Here is a 20,876-nt window from a genome sequence, read left to right on the forward strand (position 1 = left end):
TTTTGTTGCATTATTTTATTTTCTAGGCATCTGTACATTTCTTCTCTTCCCAAATAGTGACCCAAAACAATTTACGAGAATCATTTCCCTCATCTGTGGGTTTGTCCTCACAAAAACTGTGCTGAGTACATCAGGCTGAGAGAGTGACTGGCCCAAAGTCACCCAGCAGCTTCTATGGGACTCCTAGTTGTTCATCCCCATACTTGAACCTCGGCACCATGGGGTACATGAGTGTCTTCACGGATCACCAGGTCTCATAGTAGGAATGAACTGCAAGGAAAGGGGTGGGAGTAGATCTGAATTTGCAGGAGAGTGGATTGGTGTGGATGAATCACACAGAGGTGGTGGGAGAAAAGGGCTGATTTAAGAGGTAAGGCCATTGAGAGGTGGCTGATGAATCTGTGGAAGGTTCATGGTTTCTGTGGTAGATTGAGCTACTCTTGAGGGCAATGGCTCCAGTTCCTTGGAAACTTTTTATTCTATGGGTACATTTTAGGGTGAAGCTCTCTAAATTGGGAAGAAACCCTGCTTCACAGACAAAAATGCTTCCAGGGTTGTAGAGAAAAAAAGTTGCTGATTGAGTTAGTGAAGAAATGTATATTCAGAGCGGGAAGAGGACTACTTCTGCCATTGAGTGGGAGATGGACAGGAAAAGTTTCACTAATGTGGGAGGCATTCTGAAGGTGGATTACACAGGTTGAGTCAGTACAGTTGAGAAAATGGGACATTCACAGTGCTGCTCACCTACCAGTCTGCAGGTAGATGTGGGTACAGTGTGATGCTGCATGGAAGGAAAAGCTTTCTGAAGTTGGCATTAGCAAATGTTACCAGTTTTCAGATCCAGATTAACCCCAATTTAAGACTTTTGCTTCCAAAATTCTGTCTGTTTTTAGAAGAACATACATCTGTGAACAGCTCAATTCTAGAATAAATGTCCAAAAATGAAAAGTGCATTCGCAACTTGCAGATATACACCTAACTCAAGATTGCTACAGCACAGACATTGACTTCAGATCTTGATGCAGTAATTCAGAGAAAGAGAGGTCAGTTATTAAAGACTGCTAAATAAAGGAAATAATCTACAGCTGTTAATTCTTTAAGCCTGTTTGTATATTGTAGAAGAAATAATATTGTTAACTTGGTTTGCCTATGTCCTTGAAAGTTTATATCTCAGGCACCTAGCATCACATTGTATGGCAGACATGGCCTGGCCAAACGAAGTGGCATTTATGGCATATCCTAGTAACAATCGAGTTTAGCATCCCATCCTGGGCAAAAAAAGTTGCATGGCTTTTCCCTGTGTGCATTTCTAGATGTGGCTGAACGTAACAATGCTGACTATATTTCTATTCAAAAGGCTTCTCCCCTGTGTGAGTTGTTAGATGATTTTGAAGATGGCCATTTTGACTGAATCTCTTCCCACACTCTGAGCATTTAAAAGGCTTCTCCCCTGTGTGGGTTCTTTGATGCAGTTGAAGATTGCCACTCCACCTGAATCTCTTTCCACAGTCTGAGCATTCAAAAGGCTTCTCCCCTGTGTGGGTTCTCTGATGCATTTGAAGACTGCCACTCTGACTGAACCTCTTCCCACACTCTGAGCATTTAAAAGGTTTCTCCCCTGTATGGGTTCTTTGATGCAGTTGAAGATTGCCACTCCACCTGAATCTCTTTCCACATTCTAAGCATTCAAAAGGCTTCTCCCCTGTGTGAGTTGTTAAATGATTTTGAAGATGGCCACTTTGACTGAATCTCTTCCCACACTCTGAACATTTAAAAGGCTTCTCCCCTGTATGGATCCTTTGATGCATTTGAAGATTGCTTCTGTCACTGAACCTCCTCGCACACTCTGAGCATTCAAAAGGCTTCTCCCCTGTATGGGTTCTTAAATGGTTTTGAAGATCACGATTTTGACTGAATCTCTTCCCACACTCTGAGCATTCAAAAGGCTTCTCCCCTGTATGGGTTCTGAAATGACTTTGAAGATGGCCACTACGACTGAATGTCTTCCCACACTCTGAGCATTCAAAAGGCTTCTCCCCTGTGTGGGTTCTTTGATGAATTTGAAGGTTGCCACTCTGACTGAATCTCTTCCCACACTCTGAGCATTCAAAAGGCTTCTCCCCTGTATGGATTCTTTGATGCTGTTGAAGAGTGCTTCTGTCAATGAATCTCTTCCCACACTCTGAGCATTCAAAAGGCTTCTCCTTTGTGTGGGTTCTGAGATGACTTTGAAGATGGCAACTCTGACTGAATTGCTTCCCACACTCTGGGCATTCAAAAGGCTTCTCCCCTGTGTGGGTTCTTTGATGAATTTGAAGGTTGCCACTCTGACTGAATCTCTTCCCACACTCTGAGCATTCAAAAGGCTTCTCCCCTGTGTGGGTTCTTAGATGTGTTTGAAGACTGCTACTGTCAATGAATCTCTTCCCACACTCTAAGCATTCAAAAGACTTCTCCCCTGTATGGATTCTTAGATGGTTTTGAAGACTGCTACTGTGACTGAATCTCTTCCCACACTCTGAGCATTCAAAAGACTTCTCCCCTATGTGGATTTTTTGATGTTTTATGAGAAGGGAATTCTGATTGTATTTCTTTCCACACTCTGAGCATTCAAAAGGTTTCTCTGCTCTGTGGATCCTTTGGTGTACAAGATATTGTGATTTGTTTCTGAAGTACTTTCCACACTGAAAGCATTGACATGCATTCAGTATACTGTGCTTTGAAAAATGTGTATCACCCTTCTTTCCATCCAAGAACATCATTTCACTCTCTATACAGATGAAAGGCTTCTCTCCTGAATAAATTATTTGGTGTTGAATAAGGTTTGATTTCTCTGAGAAGCTCTTGCCACAGTCTGAGCAGCTAGGTTTTTCTCCTGTATGCGTTCTTAAATATCTAAGGAACTCTGCTCTGCCAATCATGGCCTTTCCATGTGTGATTTGGGTCTTCTTTCCACTGTGCATTCCAAAATGGACATTATATTGCATTTGATCTGAGAAGTTCATTCCACACTCCAAGCGCTTGTATTTTTTCTCCAACATAGGAATTACTTCTTGGAAATCTGCCCCCTGGCAAGGAATGGATTTATCTCTCTGCTTCACCCTGCGACTGACTTTCTGTCTCTGAGCCCTGCCTTGAATCCTGACATTTCTTCTCACATCTTCCTTCCTGAATTCATCAGGCAACAGATGATGCGGTTCTTTGTCCTCCTCATTCCAGTGATCATCCTCTGCGAGAATAAAGAGAGAGAAATTCTGTTAGAATCCACATAAGAAGGTCTGATGTGCTCCTGAAGTTCCATCCATGCTCCAAATAGTTCAGTGCCTTCTTCCTGTTGTACACTGAAGTGTACAATAAGATACACTTTCAAGTACATTAAAGCCTCCTGCATCATAGATGCTTGGTTGGGAGTCTTACCATTTTCTAGCTCCCCACCTGTGCAACTTTGAGGTGAAGTAAGGGCTGTTTCATAACTGAAATTCTTTTTGTACTCAACACAATTATACCATTTCCGTTCTGAGCGAATTAGAGCCTGCATTCATTCTCTGACTGAAGGTTTTTGCAAAGCCACACTTTATTTCACTGTTCCCTGCAATCAATCAATCAATCAATCAATCAATCAATCAATTTATTCGGCCAATGACCAGTATAAGTCAAAAGCAAAAACTATTCAATACAACATTTAAGAATAAAATTGATCTAAAAATAACAGGAATATCTCTTAAGATTTAACATTTAAAATCCATACATAAAAATTTAAAATCTGTACCTATTCTATAGCTCTAAAATTTAGAATCTATACCTAAAATTTCACGCCGAATTCTACAAGCTGCTGAGAAAAATTTAGCACAGCTAATAGTGACCTGTGAATTCTCACCCATCAAAAGCTTCCCTTAAAATATCTGCATCAGAACAACCTAAGTAATTATTAAGCAGAGGGGAAATTACATAAGATCGAACTTCCTGATAGAAACGACAACAAAACAGTACATGTTCTATAGATTCCACCTCATCAGTGCCACATGGACAGGTTCTCTCCTTCATGGGAGTTTTTTTAAATCTCCCATCTACAACTGCAGATGGGAGGGCTCGCCATCTTGCCAAGGTGAAAGCCCTCCGTTGACTAGGTACCTCCAAAATGGAGAGGTAGGGTGCTGGGGCAATCACATATTTTAGCTTCTCTGGACTTAGGAAATTTGAGGTATTATTGCTATCCCTTTGACGCTCTATATCAAGCAATCTTTGTTTGATCATAGATCTTGCTTGATCATAACCCCATAAGAACATAAGAGAAGCCATGTTGGATCAGGCCAGTGGCCCATCCAGTCCAACACTCTGTCACACAGTGGCCAAAAAAACAAAACAAAACCCAAGTGCCATCAGGAGGTTCACAAGGGGGGCTAGAAGCCTTCCACTTTGCCCTCCCCCCAAACACCAAGAATACACAGCATCACTGCCCCAGACAGTTCCAACAATACGCTGTGGCTAATAGCCACTGATGGACCTCTGCTCCATATTTTTATCCAATCCCCTCTTAAAGCTGGCTATGCTTGTAGCCGCTGCCACCTCCTGTGGCAGCGAATTCCACATGTTAATCACCCTTTAGGTGAAGAAGTACTTCCTTTTATCCGTTCTAACCTGACTGCTCAGCAAATTCATTGAATGCCCATGAGTTCTTGTATTGTGATAAAAGGAGAAAAGTACTTCTTTATCTACTTTCTCCACCCCATGCATAATCTTGTAAACCTCTATCATGTCACCCCACAGTCAACATTTCTTCAAGCTAAAGAGCCCCAAGCATTGTAACTTTTCTTCATAGGGAAAGTGTTCCAAACCTTTAATCATTCTAGTTGCCCTTTTCTGGACTTTTTCCAATGCTCTATCTTTGTAAAACAAATTCTAAAGAGAAGCCCATATGCTGTAGTTTAGAGTAGATAGCCCTCTCCCAAGAGGACTGAAAATTATCTTTCAGGACTAAAGCTGTCAAACCTTTTGGGTTGTGAACTAATTTTAACCAAAAGTTAATAGAGGCTAGAGTTACCCTAGCTTCCACTTTAACCAACCCTGACTCAAGACGTAGACTGGCACTGGACACACATCTTGGGACCTGGAATAAAGCTCTCAAGAATCTTGACTGGACTTTTTCTAAAGGAGCAACATGGGAAGAGGAAGGTCCAAGTATTTCCCATACATTAATTGGGACAATGTTTTTGCCAAAAATAACCATAAAGCTGCTGGTATATACATGCCTGCTTCGTTACGAGCAAATTTAAGAATGCCCTGTGCAGTTTTCTGGCCAATTGATGCAGCATAATCTTGATGGGCAGTTCTACTCCCAAAGGAATGAATCATCACCCCTAAATATTTAAAATAGGATACTTGTTCTAGTCTATGGCCATTGATATACCAAGTTCTTTTTTCCCTACTTTTGCCAAATGATAGAATTTTAGTTTTATTATAGTTAATCTCTTGTCGGGTCTCTTCACAGTAGGAGCTGAATGCCTTGAGTGCTCTTTTCAGACTCACTGGGGTCCTGGATAAAACAACCGTATCATCGGCAAATAGCAAAGCTGGTATTTTCCTGCATGCTAAAATAGGGGGGTGAGTGTCAACAGAACTTATGCTGCTAATCAGATTATTAAGGTCTTTACAAACACCACACTTTCATTCCCCTTTTCCCTGCAGTGGATTCTCTGGTTCACATGGAGGCCTTTGTTCCTCTTTTGTTGACTGACCTTTCTTCATGGACTGGGGTTTCAAGGAGGACCCCTCTTTGGCACAGAATGAGCTTATCTCTCCTCTTACCTGCATGGCTTTCCTCCTGCCTCTGTGGTCCATCTCCAAAGTTTTCTTCAGCATCTTCATTCTTGACTTTTTCTAAAGGGAACCTCTGGAATCTCCCAGCTGTCTCCTCTATATCTGCTGCTGGAATAAAGAAAGAGTTTCAGTCAGTACCAATACAAGAAGCCAAAAAGCACCAGTCAGGCACTGCTCAGTCTTGGGACTGCATTTCTTTTATAAGGCCTTCTTTGCTACTAAACTGAGCCACTGGTCACACCTTATCCTTGCCAGGCCATCCTGTAGAGCTGTTTTAATATTTTGTCCCATCTCTCCCCTAACCAAACTTCCCACAGTATTTTAAGGGGGAAATTAGCAAAGAATGATTCCCCCACTGTTCCTATTTGACTTGCCGTGCAGCTCTTTTGACTTTCTGCTGCTTACGATCAGGGGTGGCCAACGGTAGCTCACCAGATGTTTTTTGCCTACAACTCCCATTGGCCATGCTGGCTGGGGCTGATGGGAATTGTAGGCAAAAAACATCTGGAAAGCTACCATTGGCCACCCCTGGATTAGATAAAAAATGTTATCACAATATTCAGTCCTCCAACTGCACTGAGAGTTTCCTTCGAGTTGTAAAGGGTCAAGAGGAGCTTGCTTTCAGCCTTCAAAAAAAACCAAAACCCCAGGTTCCTCACCTGTAACCAGTGTTCCCTCTAAACTGAGTTAGCTCACAGATTTTTAGCCTCCAGCTCACACATTTTTTGTCCTAGCTCAGGAAGGATGACCTCAGAGCACACTAATTTATGCAGTAGCTCACAGCTTAAATGTCAGTAGCTTGCAACTTTAATGCCATTAGCTCACAAAGTAGAATTTTTTTGCTCACCAGACTCTGCAGCTTAGAGGGAACATTGCCTGTAACTGATGATCTTTGAATGGTCCTCTGTGCAGCACACGCTGGGTACTGCACCTGCTCTGTGTCTTTGCTCGGGAAATCTCCAAAGCCCAGATTTTCCCTCAGCTCTGGGGAACAGGCATCCACCGTGCAGGCCTGGAGCTGAGGGAAACCCTGCCCCCCTTGAAGTTCCTTCCTCAATCACTAGACAGTCCACCAGATGAGATGAAAGAAGAAAACGACAATGAGGAGGAAGAAAAAGAAGAGGAGGAGGAGACTGGATTTATACCTCACCCTTCACTAGCCAAAGGAGTCTCAGTGGCTTACAAATCTCCTTTCCCTTCCCCTCCTCACAGCAGACACCCTGTGAGGTAGGTGGGACTGAGAGAGCTCTCCCAGAACGGCTCTTGAGCAGAACTGCCTTGAGAGGACTTGTGGATGGCCCAAGATAACATCAGCAGGTGCAAGTGGAAGAGTGGGGAATCAAACCCAGTTCTCCTAGAGAAGAGTCTGTGCATTTAACCACTACACCAAACTGTAAATAAGAGGGAAAGCCAGCAGTAGGGAAGGATGGGTGTGGCTTCACAGATGACCACTCGAAGAGCATCAGTTACTGGTAAGCAACCTGTTTATCTTCTTTGTGGTCTCTGTGCAGGCCACACACTGGGTGACTAGCAAACTGTTGTATATGGGATGAGGGGTGCTGGTTTAAGAGTACCTCATGAAGAACAGACAAAAGGGTAGGTGAAACAACCAGATATATTGTAATTAAATACATAACGGATACTTTGTTCTGTAACTTCAGACTGATCACTTACAGAAGGAAGGAAATAAACTGGATCAACAGGTCAACAATGAAATATAGACCGTAAAACAGCCTGACCCAAAGTCACATCTTTGAGAGCATGAGTTAGGTGTATATCTGCAAGTTGCGAATGCTCTTTTCATTTTCGGACATTTATTCTAGAATCGAGCTGTTCTTCTAAAAACATACAGAATTTTGGAAGCAAAAGTCTTAAATTGGGGTTAATTTGGATCTGAAAACTGATAACATTTGCTAATGCCAACTTCAGAAAGCTTTTCCTTCCATACAGCATCACACTGTACCAACATCTACCTGCAGATTGGAAGGTGAGCAGCACTGTGAATGTCCCATTTTCTCAACTGTACTGACTCAACCTGTGTAATCCACCTTCAGAATGCCTCCCACATTAGTGAAACTTTTCCTGCCCCTCTCCCTCTCCCACTCCATGGCACAGGTAGTCCTCTTCCTGCTCTGAATATACATTTCCTCACTAACTCAATCAGCAACTTTTTTTCTCTACAACCCTGGAAGCATTTTTGTCTGTGAAGCAGGGTTTCTTCCCAATATAGAGAGCTTCACCCTAAAATGTACCCATAGAATAAAAAGTCTCCAAGGAACTAGAGCCATTGCCCTCAAGAGTAGCTCAGTCTACCACAAAAACCATGAACCTTCCACAGATTCATCAGCCACCTCTCAATGGCCTTGCCTCTTAAATCAGCCCTTTTCTCCCACCACCTCTGTGTGATTCACCAACACCAATCCACTCTCCTGCAAATTCAGATCTGCTTTTCTTGCAGTTCATTCCTACTATGAGACCTGGCGTTGCGTGAAGACACACATGTACCCCATCATGCCAAGGTTCAAGCACGGGGACAAACAACTGGGAGTCCCATAGAAGTTGCTGGGTGACTTTGGGCCAGTCACTCTCTCAGCCTGATGTACTCAGCGCAGTGTTTGTGAGGGCAAAACCACAGATGAGGGAAATGATTCTTGTAAATTGCTTTGAGTCACTATTTGGGAAGAGAAGAAATGTACAGATGCCTAGAAAACAAAATAATGCAACAAAATCTTGTGAAGTCTTTAAGTCAGCTCAAGGCTCTTGTTTTGTCTTAGCCTCCAAGTAAACCCCTGCTCTTGCATGTCACCCACCCTAAACAGACCAACATAGGAGGTTTGGCATTGCCTGCCTCCACATAGCAAAACTGGACTTCCTGAATTATTGTCAAGCAATAGTGTTACATCCTCTCTGAAGAAAACCTTAAATGACATCACACAGCTCTAGAAATTACCAGAAATTCTAGTTTCTTCTAATCCCTAGAGCACAGTGATTTCAATTTCAGGTTTGTGTAAATGCCAGGCAGTTTGTCACAAAAAAAGTAGTTCCTGCTATTCAGACAAGTCTTTACAAACTGAGAGAAGAGGTTTCTGGGTATTCTCTGCTTATGTCACCTGTTTGCAACCCCCCCTCCCCCAATGTCCCCATCCCCTCTGAACTTTTGCCTCTGGCTGGCAACCCTAAATGTTGTGGGAAGTCAACAGTACTTTAATTGCAAAGATTTTTAAATGAAGTAAAAAGGCATCCCAATTTTTACTACTTTGTTCCAGCAGGAGTTGAGGAATTCTTCATACAGAAGTTTCAGACATCCCTGCTGGTTAGACCAGGTGAAGCAAAGAACTCTGAAGATGGGCAGGAGGCATCAGTGACTAGACAGAGATATTCCTCTCCTTCCACCAGGACTGACCTCGTTCTTGTCTACTGAAGGCAGCACAGCCAGGCGTGCTAGATTCACATGAGCACAGCTCGTTACTTTAATAGGTGGTACCAGCTTTCACAGTTGCCATGTGCAAACCTTTTTGCTTCAGCATAAGATCATAAGAGTAGCCCTGCTAGATCAGATCAGTGGTTCAACCAATCTAACATCCTCACACAGTGGCCAACCAGTTCCTCTGGACAGCCATTGAAAGGGCATAGAGCCTGAGGCCTTCCCTTAGGGGATGGCAGCCTCCAGTTGGGACCTGGGAATCCCCTAGAATTACAGTACACCTCTGGGCTACAGAGATAGGTCCCCTGGAGAAAATGGATGCTTGGAGGGTGGGCTCTGTGACATCGTATCCAGCTGAGGTCCCTGTCTTCCATGGCCTCAATCCTCAAATTTGGAGTTTTGCAAACTAGATCTGGCAAACCAAACCCCCTCAAGGGGAGCAAGTTTGGTGTAGTGGTTAAGTGTGCGGACTCTTATCTGGGAGAACGGGGTTTGATTCCCCACTCCTCCACTTGCACCTGCTAGCATGGCCTTGGGTCAGCCATTGCTCTGGCAGCAGTTGTCCTTGAAAGGGCAGCTGCTGTGAGAGCCCTCTCCAGCCCCGCCCACCTCACAGGGTGTCTGTTGTGGGGGAGGAAGGTAAAGGAGATTGTGAGCCGCTCTGAGACTCTTCGGAGTGGAGGGCGGGATATAAATCCAATATCTTCTTCTTCTTCTTCTTCTTCTTCTTCTTCTTCTTCTTCTTCTTCTTCTTCTTCTTCTTCTTCTTCTTCTTCTTCTTCTTCTTCTTCTTCTTCTTCTTCTTCTTCTTCTTCTTCTTCTTCTTCTTCTTCTTCTTCTTCTTCTTCTTCTTCTTCTTCTTCTTCTTCTTCTTCTTCCCCTGCCAATGACTGGGGGGGCCGGCAACCATATTTCCCCTTGATACAACCATAAGAAGAGCCCTGCTGGGTCAGACTAGTGAGGGTCCATCTAGTCCAGCATCCCTATTCTCACAGGGGCCAAACGGCTCTTCTGGAGAGCCAACAAACTGAGCTAAGGACCTTCGCTGATCTTGTCTCCTGGCACTGATATGCAGAAGCTTACTGCCTCTGAATGCGGAGGTTAAGAACACAAGAGAAGCCATATTGGATCAGGCCAATGGCCCATCCAACCCAACATTCTGTGTCACACAGTGGCCAAAAAAACCAAGTGCAATCAGGAGGTCCATCAGTGGTGCCAGGACACTAGAAACCCTCCCACTGTGCCCCCCCCCCAAGTTCCCTTTAGTCACCGCGGCTAGTAGCCACTGATAAATTCCTCTCCTCCATGAATCTTCCTGTATGGAACTTTTTGATAGCCCTTACACCTGGGTTTTTTTTAATGGTCTCTGAATCCTGGGAGGGCTGGATTTGAGCCCCCTCCTGGAAGGGGTTAGCCACTGTGTGAGGATGTGAGTCTGGATGCACCACTAGTCTGATCCAGCAGGGCTGCTTTTATTCTTATGTGGAAGCAAACAATTTTGCACATGGCAATCATGAAAGTTGGTCCCACCTATTCAAGAGATTCGCCTTCTTTGTAGGTATCTAGAAAGGGAAGGCATCAGAGAGGCTAAGTGGGATATGCTTTGGATGCAGAAAGCCCCACGCTCAGTCCCTTGCATCTCCAGTTGACAGACAGACCATCAGGATAGAGTATTCTCTGCTTGTTTTGATAGAATACAGTGGTGACATTGTCAGAGGCCACTTGAATCAATTCCCCTTGTAGATTCGGAACGAAGGAGAGCAGGCTTGATAGACTGCAAAGAGTTCCAGCTGGTTGAGGTGAAGAGACTGCTGATGGAGTCCATCAGTCTTGGATGTGCAGATCCCTGCAATGGGCTCTCCAACCCCACAGTGAGGCATCTGTGAAGATCACCAACTCCAGTGTGTCAAGGTAAAAGGGAACCCCTGGTAGGAGGTTGTTCAGGTCAGCTCACCACTCTAGGGATGGAAGCACTGAAATATAGAGGCGGAGGGTCTACACCCAGTCAAAAGGTATGGAGGAAGCACAATTGTAGAGGTCGCATCTGAAGTCACAAATGGGACCAAAAAAGTGGTGGAGGCCATGAGCCCTAACAGTCTCTGTATTGTTAGAGCATGCTAATCATGCTAATTCATGTTTTTGATGAAACTGCATGCCAAAGACTGATTGGGGAAAGCCCTGTATCGCGGAAGGAAAGCTTTGTGTTGTATGGTGTCCAAGAAGGCCCCTATAAATCGCAGCATCTGAGTTGGGGTAAGGTGAGACTTTGGCGATTGATCCAGAGTCCCAGTGAGTCTAAAAGCTCGAGAGCTACAGAGAGGCTGGATGTCAGCTGACTGGCAGAGAGGGCCACAAAAAGCCAGTCATCGATATATGGAAAACACCTTCATGTTCTGGGTCTGAAGGTATGCTGCAGCAACTGCTATGCATTTGGTGGTATAAGAGGCATGATGTAGTGTGACCATGTGAACCTTGGACGTTTTTATAAAAGTGTTCAAGTTCTGAAGATCCAGGATGGGACGCTGGCCATTGTCTGCCTTTGGAACAACAAAATACCTTGAGTAGAAACCCTGACTGAGTTGATTTTTCGGTACAGGTTTGATGGTACTTGGTCAAAAGTTCTCAGATTTCTCTTAAAAGCATATCTGATGGTGGCATGGCAGTGAAGACAGGAACCATGGGCTTGGTGTGAAACTATATCAAATATCCCATTCTGATGATGGTGAGGATGCAGGTGTTAGTGGTGAAGAGGAATCAGCTTAATCAGCACCAAATGGTTGTAAGCCGCAAAATATGATATGTAGGTTTGCATTTTAGAGGCCAGACAGATTAAGGAGTAAATCTTTTGGGCCATAGTATCCACCTTGCGTCCCTCTCTATCCTGTGGCTGAAGAAAACAAGCCTGTTAAGTTTTAGAGGTGGAATGAACAATAACAGTTGGGCTCCAGTTGAGCGTGTAAAAACTTTGCAACGCCTTGTACATGGTCTCATATTTCTTGGGGACCTGTGATGTATTGCTTGGTTTGCCCAAAGCCTTTTTCAGAGTGGCAATATGGACCGCTAGCATTGGAAACAATGATGTATTCAGAAGATCTGCTTGGAGAATATGCACCCACTGTATCAGATACTGTGGGTGCATCAGAATCCAGCTGTACCCTTAATGAGGTGGCCATCTGCTAAAGCAGACCTAAAAATCCCTTGGCCCCTTCTGATGGAGAAATATTCTGGTTGGTATTGGGTGGAATGGGTTGTTCTGGGACAGGTGCCTCCAGTGTGTCATCATCAGTTTCTTCATCATCAGAGTCAGGAATATCTATGTGTACATCTGATGGGTTCGAAGTATTAAAATCATCAGCAAGATCCAGAGACTTCGAAGGTACTGCAGGAATCTTGGGGTTATGAACACACTGCTGAGGTACTTTGGGATCCTTTGGTACTGGTAAGGTGATGGTGGGACATGAGGATCTGGAAGCATGTATTCCCACAAAGGCGAACGATGGCTGGCAGGTGACTGGTATTGAGTACAGCCATGGCTCTATGTCAGGGGTGGGGAACCTTTTTTTCTGCCAAGGGCCATATGGATATTTATAACATCATTCGTGGGCCATAAAAAATTATCAACTTAAAAAACTGTGCTCCGCCGAGGGAGAATGATTCAGGCCCACAAAATTAATGCAAATAATTGTTTTTCTATTTGAAGTCATGTGGGGAGAGCCTAAACTGGCGCACACACACACACACACGGCCCACCGCCCAAGGCAAATGCATAGGTCCAGGGCTTTTTTGTAGAAAAAGCCCAGCAGGAACTCAGTAGCATATAGACCACATCCCTTAATATTAGCATATTAGGTCACACACTCATTAGCATATTAGGCCACACTGTCTGGGATAATCAAGTGCAAATTGAACCGTGACAGTAACTTTTCCAGACTCTGCAGCAATTCTGGCTGGCTAGCCAGCCAGTCCCCAGGGAGGCTGCTGCACAGTACATCTGGGCCCTGTGATCCCTGCCTGGCCCTGGGGAGGCTGCTGCACAGCGCAGCTGGGCTCCACGATCCTCGCTGGCCAGCCAGGCCCCAGGGAGGCTGCCACATGGCTCGGTTCAGTCGAGCAATCCCCAAGGGCCACACAAAGTGACCTCGAGGGCTGTATATGGCCCTCAGGACAGAGGTTCCCCACCCCTGCTCTATGTCAAGGTTGATAGTCAGAATACATAGAATACACATACATGGTTGGTAGCATGGGTCTAGGTAGTACTCCTTATAGTGCCTTGGAGGGGAGCAACGATGGCGATCATGACAAAAAGAACAGTGCATCGGTCAACGTGGTCATTGGGCAACGGATGACTGAGGTGAGTGCTGGAAATCATCATCTGAAGGTGCCCCATGATTAGAATGCTGGGAGGCGATCAGAGACGCAACCCTTAGATCGGAGCAGGCAGAGCAGGCTTGAGAGTGCAGAACTTGCTTCGACAGAACAACATCCTCTGACTGCAGAGCAGTCAAGACTGCAGCATAAGGCACTGAGATGTGTTGGAGAGCCTGGTGTGGCGTCAGAGGCTAAGACGTGGGTCGATTCCATGGGAGAGACCTGACGAACTGCTGGTGCTGAGGTCCCCAACCAACAGTTAGAGGCTGAACCCTTCGAAATACAGAAGCGTAAGTAATTAAAGCAAAGTCCATCCCTTTAGGGAGCCAGTTTGGTGTAGTGGTTAAGTATGTGGACTCTTATCTGAGAGAACTGAGTTTGATTCCCCACTCCTTCACTTGCACCTGCTGGAATGGCCTTGGGTCAGCCATAGCTCTGGCAGAGGTTGTCCTTGAAAGGGCAGCTGCTGTGAGAGCCCTCTCAGCCCCACCCACCTCACAGGGTGTCTGTTGTGGGGGAGGAAGGGAAAGGAGATTGTGAGCCGCTCTGAGACTCTTTGGAGTGGAGGGCGGGATATAACTCCAATATCATCATCATCTTCTTTAGCATGGTGTTTGGATTTAGCAGGGGTAGACTTGAACGAAGAATGACGCTTCTGCCCATCCTAGTTCTTGTATGGTTTGTCAGAGTGGTGTTTCAAAGTCAACAGGAGCGATGCATCCTTCGACTTAGAGGCAGCCAAAGCTGAATCTCATTGCGATTGGTGTAGGGAAGATAGCGTCGATTGGGTGCCTGAGGGCTGTGCCATTACTGACTTAAGAGCTGGCTCCAAGAGGTAAGTCTTCAGTCAGGCCACGTGATTTTTACGAGCTTGGCAACTAAAATGAGCACAATGTGCACAGGAATCAACTCTGTGGTGTTCTCTGAGACAGAATAGGTATTTGTCATGGCTGTCAGATGGCAGGATCTTCACGTTAAAAGAAACATAATGTTTAAAGAAAGGGGCTTCTTCCCCAAGAACAGCAAAAATGAAGGGGTGGGGAAGGAGAGGGGCGGGGGTGAGGAACTGAGGAGAAAATTAAAAAACAGTGGCAAAGGGTTCCCCCCCCCCACATTTAGGAGAAAGACGGAACAAAACAAAGAAAAGGAAGAAAAGTCAGAGAACTTATCTGATTGGGAGTGTTGAACAGAGAGCAATAACCTGGACGGAAAGACAAATCTAACCAGCTGGCCGGCAGTAAGGAAGGAACTGAGGTGGGGACAGAGTTCCCCTCAGCTCCATGTATGCGCGGTGGCTGCCTGCTCCCCAGAGCTGAGGGAAGGACCGCCAAAAATCTAGGCTTTGGAGATTTCCTGAGCAGAGGCATAGCACAGGCACAGTACCCAAAGTGTGGCCTGTGCAGAGACCACGAAGATTATGTTTTCTGGGGATTTAACCAGGATCGAACCAAGTGAACCCCACACTTCAGAGGCAGGCCCCCATGGTTTTTGGAAGATATGCCACTTGTCAGGAGGCAGGTAATGACTGATAAGAAAACCAACCCTACAGTGTAGGGCCACTTTTTTCAAGATCAGCTGCATTTTTTGCTATTTCTGAGCTATTTGCTATTTCTGAGCTATTCACCACAGCCAGCCTCGTTTGCTAAGAGGGCCAGATCTGATAGAAATGTCCTAAAATGTAATGCCAGATAGAGAAGATATAGACTTTATAAAGGACACAGGCAAACATAATTAAATATATTATTTTTAGCTTAAAATACAAACATGCTTAAAACTCTTGCAATAATTTGTTTAAAATGGAAAGGTATGCAATTTTAAAACTAAAACATAAGGGAAAAGCACAAGGATCACACAGCAGAAAACTAAAAAAATAAATAAAACGCTGTCAGCCTGGGAAAACATCAAATGGCAAGGCACTGCAAGCTTCCCCCCACTTGGGTCTACTCAGATTATCAATGGCTCTCCTGTGTAATATCCCCCTTTGGCTGTGGGTTCCCAAGTAAGAGTACTCAGTAGGCACTAGTTCTCACTCCACTGAGAAGGGACAAAGCTGACTCAGAGCTTGATTTGGAAGTGTAGCAGGAAGATCCCGCTTTGTCAAGTTAAAGCGGATACAATGACAAAGGAGGCCTGAGGCGTAGTCAGGAAAACAGCTTTCGTTTTATTGGCATACACATGTGCGGGCCAGACTCCCTAGGCTTCTGCCACAAAGGTGGGAGTCTGAGCAAAGGCGACAGTAAAACACAATCCTTTTATATCATTTCTAACAAGCATTTAATAACTGCAATACATAGGTCACCTGGTTACACATGACCGCAAACTACTAAACATGAACTGAAGGTTACTAGTCACAGATCAGTTAGGTTCGGTACATTACATACAGCATCCAGGCAACCACGAAAACAGGCCGTTGGTATTACAGTTTCCCATTGGTAAATCAGGGTGCTTTTCGGTGCTTTTCCTGACCGCAAACCACTACTCATTGCTGGGGGCATGTTCCTACTGATGTGTATGCAGTAACTATCAGTACATAGCTCTTTAGCCAGAAGCCTGTCTCTGCTTTGGATAAAAATAATATTGTTGCAAGCAAGCCACTCTCGCTTAGTTCCTCTTTTCTTCAACTGTAAATGCAAGCTGTAAATGCAAGAAGCCTTTTCTGCCTGCCTTATTGAGCCTGCATTTTTGCTGGCCCCTGATTATTGATATTGATATAGCTTCTAAGCGCATTCTAATATCTACCCTCTTGGCCTGCTGCCACATTAGCACACAACTAAACTAAGCCCCAGAAGGAGCTTCTAAGCCTCCAGATTCCAGGCCCAAGAAGACCTCCCTCTCCTCCCTCTGCCTCTCTCCCTCCCTACCCACTAGGCTTGGTAATTCTTCAAAACCAAGAGTTGCTTAGAAGTAAAAAGGAAAGGTCCCCAGGGTATTCCTTGCCCATTCCCATTACATAACTTTAAAGGATACTCACTTGCAGCTAGTTCATTTGAAAAGGAAACAGTCTCTTGGAATCGTCTGGAAAAACTCTTCAGCCACTCTTCAGGTGCAAGACCTTTGTCCATATGCACCATAGGGCCTCTTTCATTCCTGGCTTCTTTGGTAAAGAGAAAGAGAAAAAAGTGACCATTCTTATATGGGGAAGGAAAGAAATCCAAGGAGAGGAAAATTTCGTCTGGAAAGACAGAACCATGATCAAGACAGGACCATCGCCCACAATCCTAACTTCTAAGGGGTATGGATCTTTCCAGATTACTGTCAGAGTGGATGGCCATGATCCCATCTGGGGAAGGGGATATTGTAAGGGCTGACAACTAAGAAATTAGGATCTGGCTTTTTCCAGAATCTTTCTGAGGACCTGTCAGCCCTGCCTTGGCCTCAGGAGAAAACATCTTCTCTGGCTTGGGTGATGGCCACAACACTGGCCTCAGTTGCCCCTAGATCAGTGGGGTGGTTTGTATCACTCTACCTGGCCATGTGAACAACACTTTTACAGCCACCCCAACTGCTTGATGCACTGAGGGGCGGCCAACTAGCTGCACTGGCGTCACAGTGTTCCCTCTAAGCTGAGTTAGCGTGAGCTAGCCACAGATTTCTAGCCTCCAGCTCACAGATTTTTGTCTTAGCTCAGGAAGGATGACCCCAGAGCACAATAATTTATGCAGCAGCTCACAACTTTAATGCCAGTAGCTCACAACTTTAATACCAGTAGCTCACAATGCAGAATTTTTGCTCACAAGACTATGCAGCTTAGAGGAAACATTGGTCACAAAAAGATATTGCTGTTGATTCATGCATCATCTCAATGGCAGCAATTTGCACCTTTGGCACCTATGAAAGATCCTTACCCAGAAAAGCCACATTCCCATAGTTCTCCAGCATGACTTCCCTGTAGAGAGCTTTTTGGCCTGGATGCAGCAGGGCCCACTCCGTCATGGTGAAATACACGGCCACCTCCTCAAAGGAAAATGGAGACTGAAAGAAAAAGCAGATTCCCTCATCAGAGATCCTGCTGGGCAGAGACCTCGACAGGGGTACTTTCTGAGGGTGTAGGAGGTAGAGTATGGGATGTGTAAGGCCAGTGCCATTCAGAGTCTCTCTTCTTAAGACGGCAGGAGCAAAAGCTTCCCTGAGAAAGGAGGGAGGGCCCTGACTATCCCCTGGTCATCCTCCCCTACCTGGATCAGAGGCTGAGCAGCCATTCCCACTTCTCTGCAAAGAAAATAGCTCGACAACGTCTCTTCACTGCCTGCAAGGGAAACAAAATTGGAAGGAAGAATTTAAAACTCAAATTCCTATTTTCTTTGCTGCTCTGAATCCTGCTTATGCATCCCCATTCCCAGGGACTGTGAAACCTTGTCTTCTTTACACTCCAGAAAATTTGTAATAACTTTTAGTAAACTTTGGTAGAGGTAGAAGAGAAGTGCCAGGTACTCATGAGCTTTGGAGGATTATAAATGCTGTCAGTACATTTCAGACTTCTGTAAGACTTTGAATGTATCCTGTGAATCCTGGAGCTCAAACGGTTGCAGCATCCCTGCTGAATCAGACCGAAAGCCCAGGCATGACATTCTCCCACCTGCTGGGCCTTCTTACCCATCCTGGAATCTGGAATGATCCTGTGAATTTAGGTGAAGGTATTTGTGGATTTCCTGCATTGTGCAGGGCTTGGCCTAGATGACCCTGGAAGTCTCTTCCAACTCTATGATTCTATTCTATGATTCTAATGGCAGGGGAGGGGAAGATGCCCAGAAGTCACGTGACTTGACATGTAGCCATCACATGCAGTCCTAAACCCATGTGAATTTAGTACATCACTGAAAACTCTAGGTTGCTGGCAATGTGTTTTCACAGCGTCTGCTGATGCTCTGACTTCACATTCTGGTATTTGGTATACCAGACATGGAAATAACACCATGTCCACCCCATGTTCCACCCTTATAGGGGGGCAGGCCATGGCCTGGCTCCCCTAATTTAGTATCCTCTTTCCGAGGGTTGCCACACAGATGCCCCTGAAAAGTATTAAGCTGGGACACAGAACCCAAATTACTGGCCTCTGGCAATCAGTTTTCTGAGACTTGCTCCCCCAGAACATGGGGTGTGTATGTGTCTAAAGTGCCATCAAGATACAGCTGACTTATGGTGACTCCAGTTATTCAAGGCAAGAGACATTTAGAGGCAGTATGTCATTCCCTGACTCTACATAGGAACCCTGAATTTCTTTGCTGGTTTCCCAAGCCAAAAATTAAGCAGGGCTGACCATTCTTAGCTTCTAAGATTGGATGACATTGGGCTAGTCTGGGTCATGCTGGTCAGGAGAACCTTGGCTAATGGCTGCACCTAGTCGTCCTCTTCTTCTTTTTCGAGACACCTTGAGTCTTTCTAAAGGAAAGAAGCTGAGGTATGCATAATTCCATGAATGTAAATAAGAATGGAACTGCTCTCCATGAATCTGTATACTTCCCCTTAAAGTGGAGTGGCCATCACAATATCCCAGGGAAATTTACCCCAGAACTCCATTCTATGTAGTCAGCAGAAGTATTTCTCTTTTCTCCTTTCCTGAACCTTGTGCCCAATGTGCTGCCCCGATCCTCTCTGAGCAGGAAGCCCCCTTACCACTTGACAGGGCATCTCGGGCATGCTCCTGGGTTTGCGTCCTCTGACCTTCCTCTGACGAAGCTCCTTCTGCCTCAGAGAAGGTTCCTTCCACCTTCATGGATTCTCCCCATATCTGAAACAACGGAGGGGTTAGAGAAGGACTGGAACAGGGGGGAGAGATGGATCCTGACCCACTCCCAGATTTCTCATCCCTGACTCTACCACCAGAGCTGCTATAACCACAGGGGCAAGAACCAGGGTTGAGTTTTCTTCCCAGCCTACTGAATTATCTAGAGGTAGAAATGTCTAAGAAAAGATAGGAACAAAACACCGAAGCATTATAAAAAAAGAGAGAGATGAAAGAAGGACCAAGTGCTTTCAAGAAGAATCTTTTGAACAAGAAGGTAGAGTTTTTGAAAGCAAAGCTGCACTGAGAACAACTGGGAGAAAAAAATCACTAGGAGTAGGGTATATCAAGGGAGGTATTCCACGCCACAGAAAAGGAGTCCATCAAAATCTGAACATTTAAGAATCTGCTAAGAAAGATGGAAACAAAACAATGGCCCACAGCCTAGAAACGCTCACTTTACATTCCAGTTCTGAAGAATGGAGGCATAGACTGTAGCAAGTATCGGACGACTGCATTTCATACAAGCCAAGTGATGCTCAACATTTTACAACATGGAGTATTGAAAGAGAAATGCCAGATATTTTACAACATGGAGTATTGAAAGAGAAATGCCAGATATTCCAGGTAGATTCAAAAAAAGAAGAGGGACTGCAAATTTACATTGGTTAATAGAGCACAGGAGAGAATTTCAAAAGATAAGCAGTTTGTGTTTCATAGATTACATCAACACTTTTGATTGTTGGGATTAAGAAAAGGTATGGTTGGTGTTTAAATAAATGAGTGTGCCACAACATCTGATTGTTTTGATACAAGACCTGTACTCTGGGCAAGAAGCCACTGTTAGAATATGGAGAAACAGAATGGTTCCCAATTGGCAAGGGTGCCAGACTAGGATGAATTTTAGCTCCTCGTCTCTTCAATCTATATGTAGAACATATCATAAGGAAAGCTGGATTACGTTTAGATGAAGGTGAAATGAAAACTGTAGGAAATAACATTAACAATCTGAGATATGCAGATGACATTACTGGCAGAAAATAGTGAAGATTTTAAATAATTATTAATGAAGACTAAAGCAGAAAATGCTAAAGGAAGATTACAGCTGAACATCAGGAAAGCAAAAATAATGCCTAGTGGAGAATTACAGAAACTGAAGGCTGATGATGAAGAAATTGAAGTAGTACAAGATTTTCTATTACCTGGCTCCAGGATTTTTTTGGTAGAAAAAGCCCAGCAGGAATTCATTTGCATATTAGGCCACGCACCCCAATGTCACCATTGTAGGGCTTCTTTGTAGAAAAAGCCCAGCAGGAATTCATTTGCATATTAGGCCACACCCCCTGACGCCAAGCCAGCTGGGACTGCGTTCCTGCTCAAAAAAACCACCCCTGCCTGGCTCCAATATCAATGCAATGAAACTTGAAATATACTACACCCCACCTCAACTAAAAGAGAAAAATGCTGCGTGTTACCTTGACGCCTGAGTGGAGACAAATGGGACACCGTCAAGGAATCCCATTTGTTAATTTTACGTTAATTAGA

General features: G+C 44.7%; 1 protein-coding gene across 1 annotated transcript in view; it reads right to left on the minus strand.

Moving 5' to 3' along the window:
- LOC132566036 (zinc finger protein 470-like) overlaps nt 1-20,876 on the minus strand; it is a 25,288-nt gene continuing 4,412 nt past the window's right edge. Inside the window, exons 3-8 of the mRNA XM_060230693.1 lie at nt 19,223-19,337; nt 17,785-17,855; nt 17,455-17,581; nt 16,581-16,703; nt 5,806-5,925; nt 1-3,229 (exon numbers count right to left, since the gene is read on the minus strand). Coding sequence (XP_060086676.1) covers nt 1,347-3,229; nt 5,806-5,925; nt 16,581-16,703; nt 17,455-17,581; nt 17,785-17,855; nt 19,223-19,337 — 2,439 coding nt within the window. The 3' untranslated portion in view covers nt 1-1,346. The remainder of the gene's footprint in view (nt 3,230-5,805; nt 5,926-16,580; nt 16,704-17,454; nt 17,582-17,784; nt 17,856-19,222; nt 19,338-20,876) is intronic.

This window comes from Heteronotia binoei, chromosome 2, assembly GCF_032191835.1.
Source record: "Heteronotia binoei isolate CCM8104 ecotype False Entrance Well chromosome 2, APGP_CSIRO_Hbin_v1, whole genome shotgun sequence".
NCBI classification, from domain to species: Eukaryota; Metazoa; Chordata; class Lepidosauria; order Squamata; family Gekkonidae; genus Heteronotia; species Heteronotia binoei.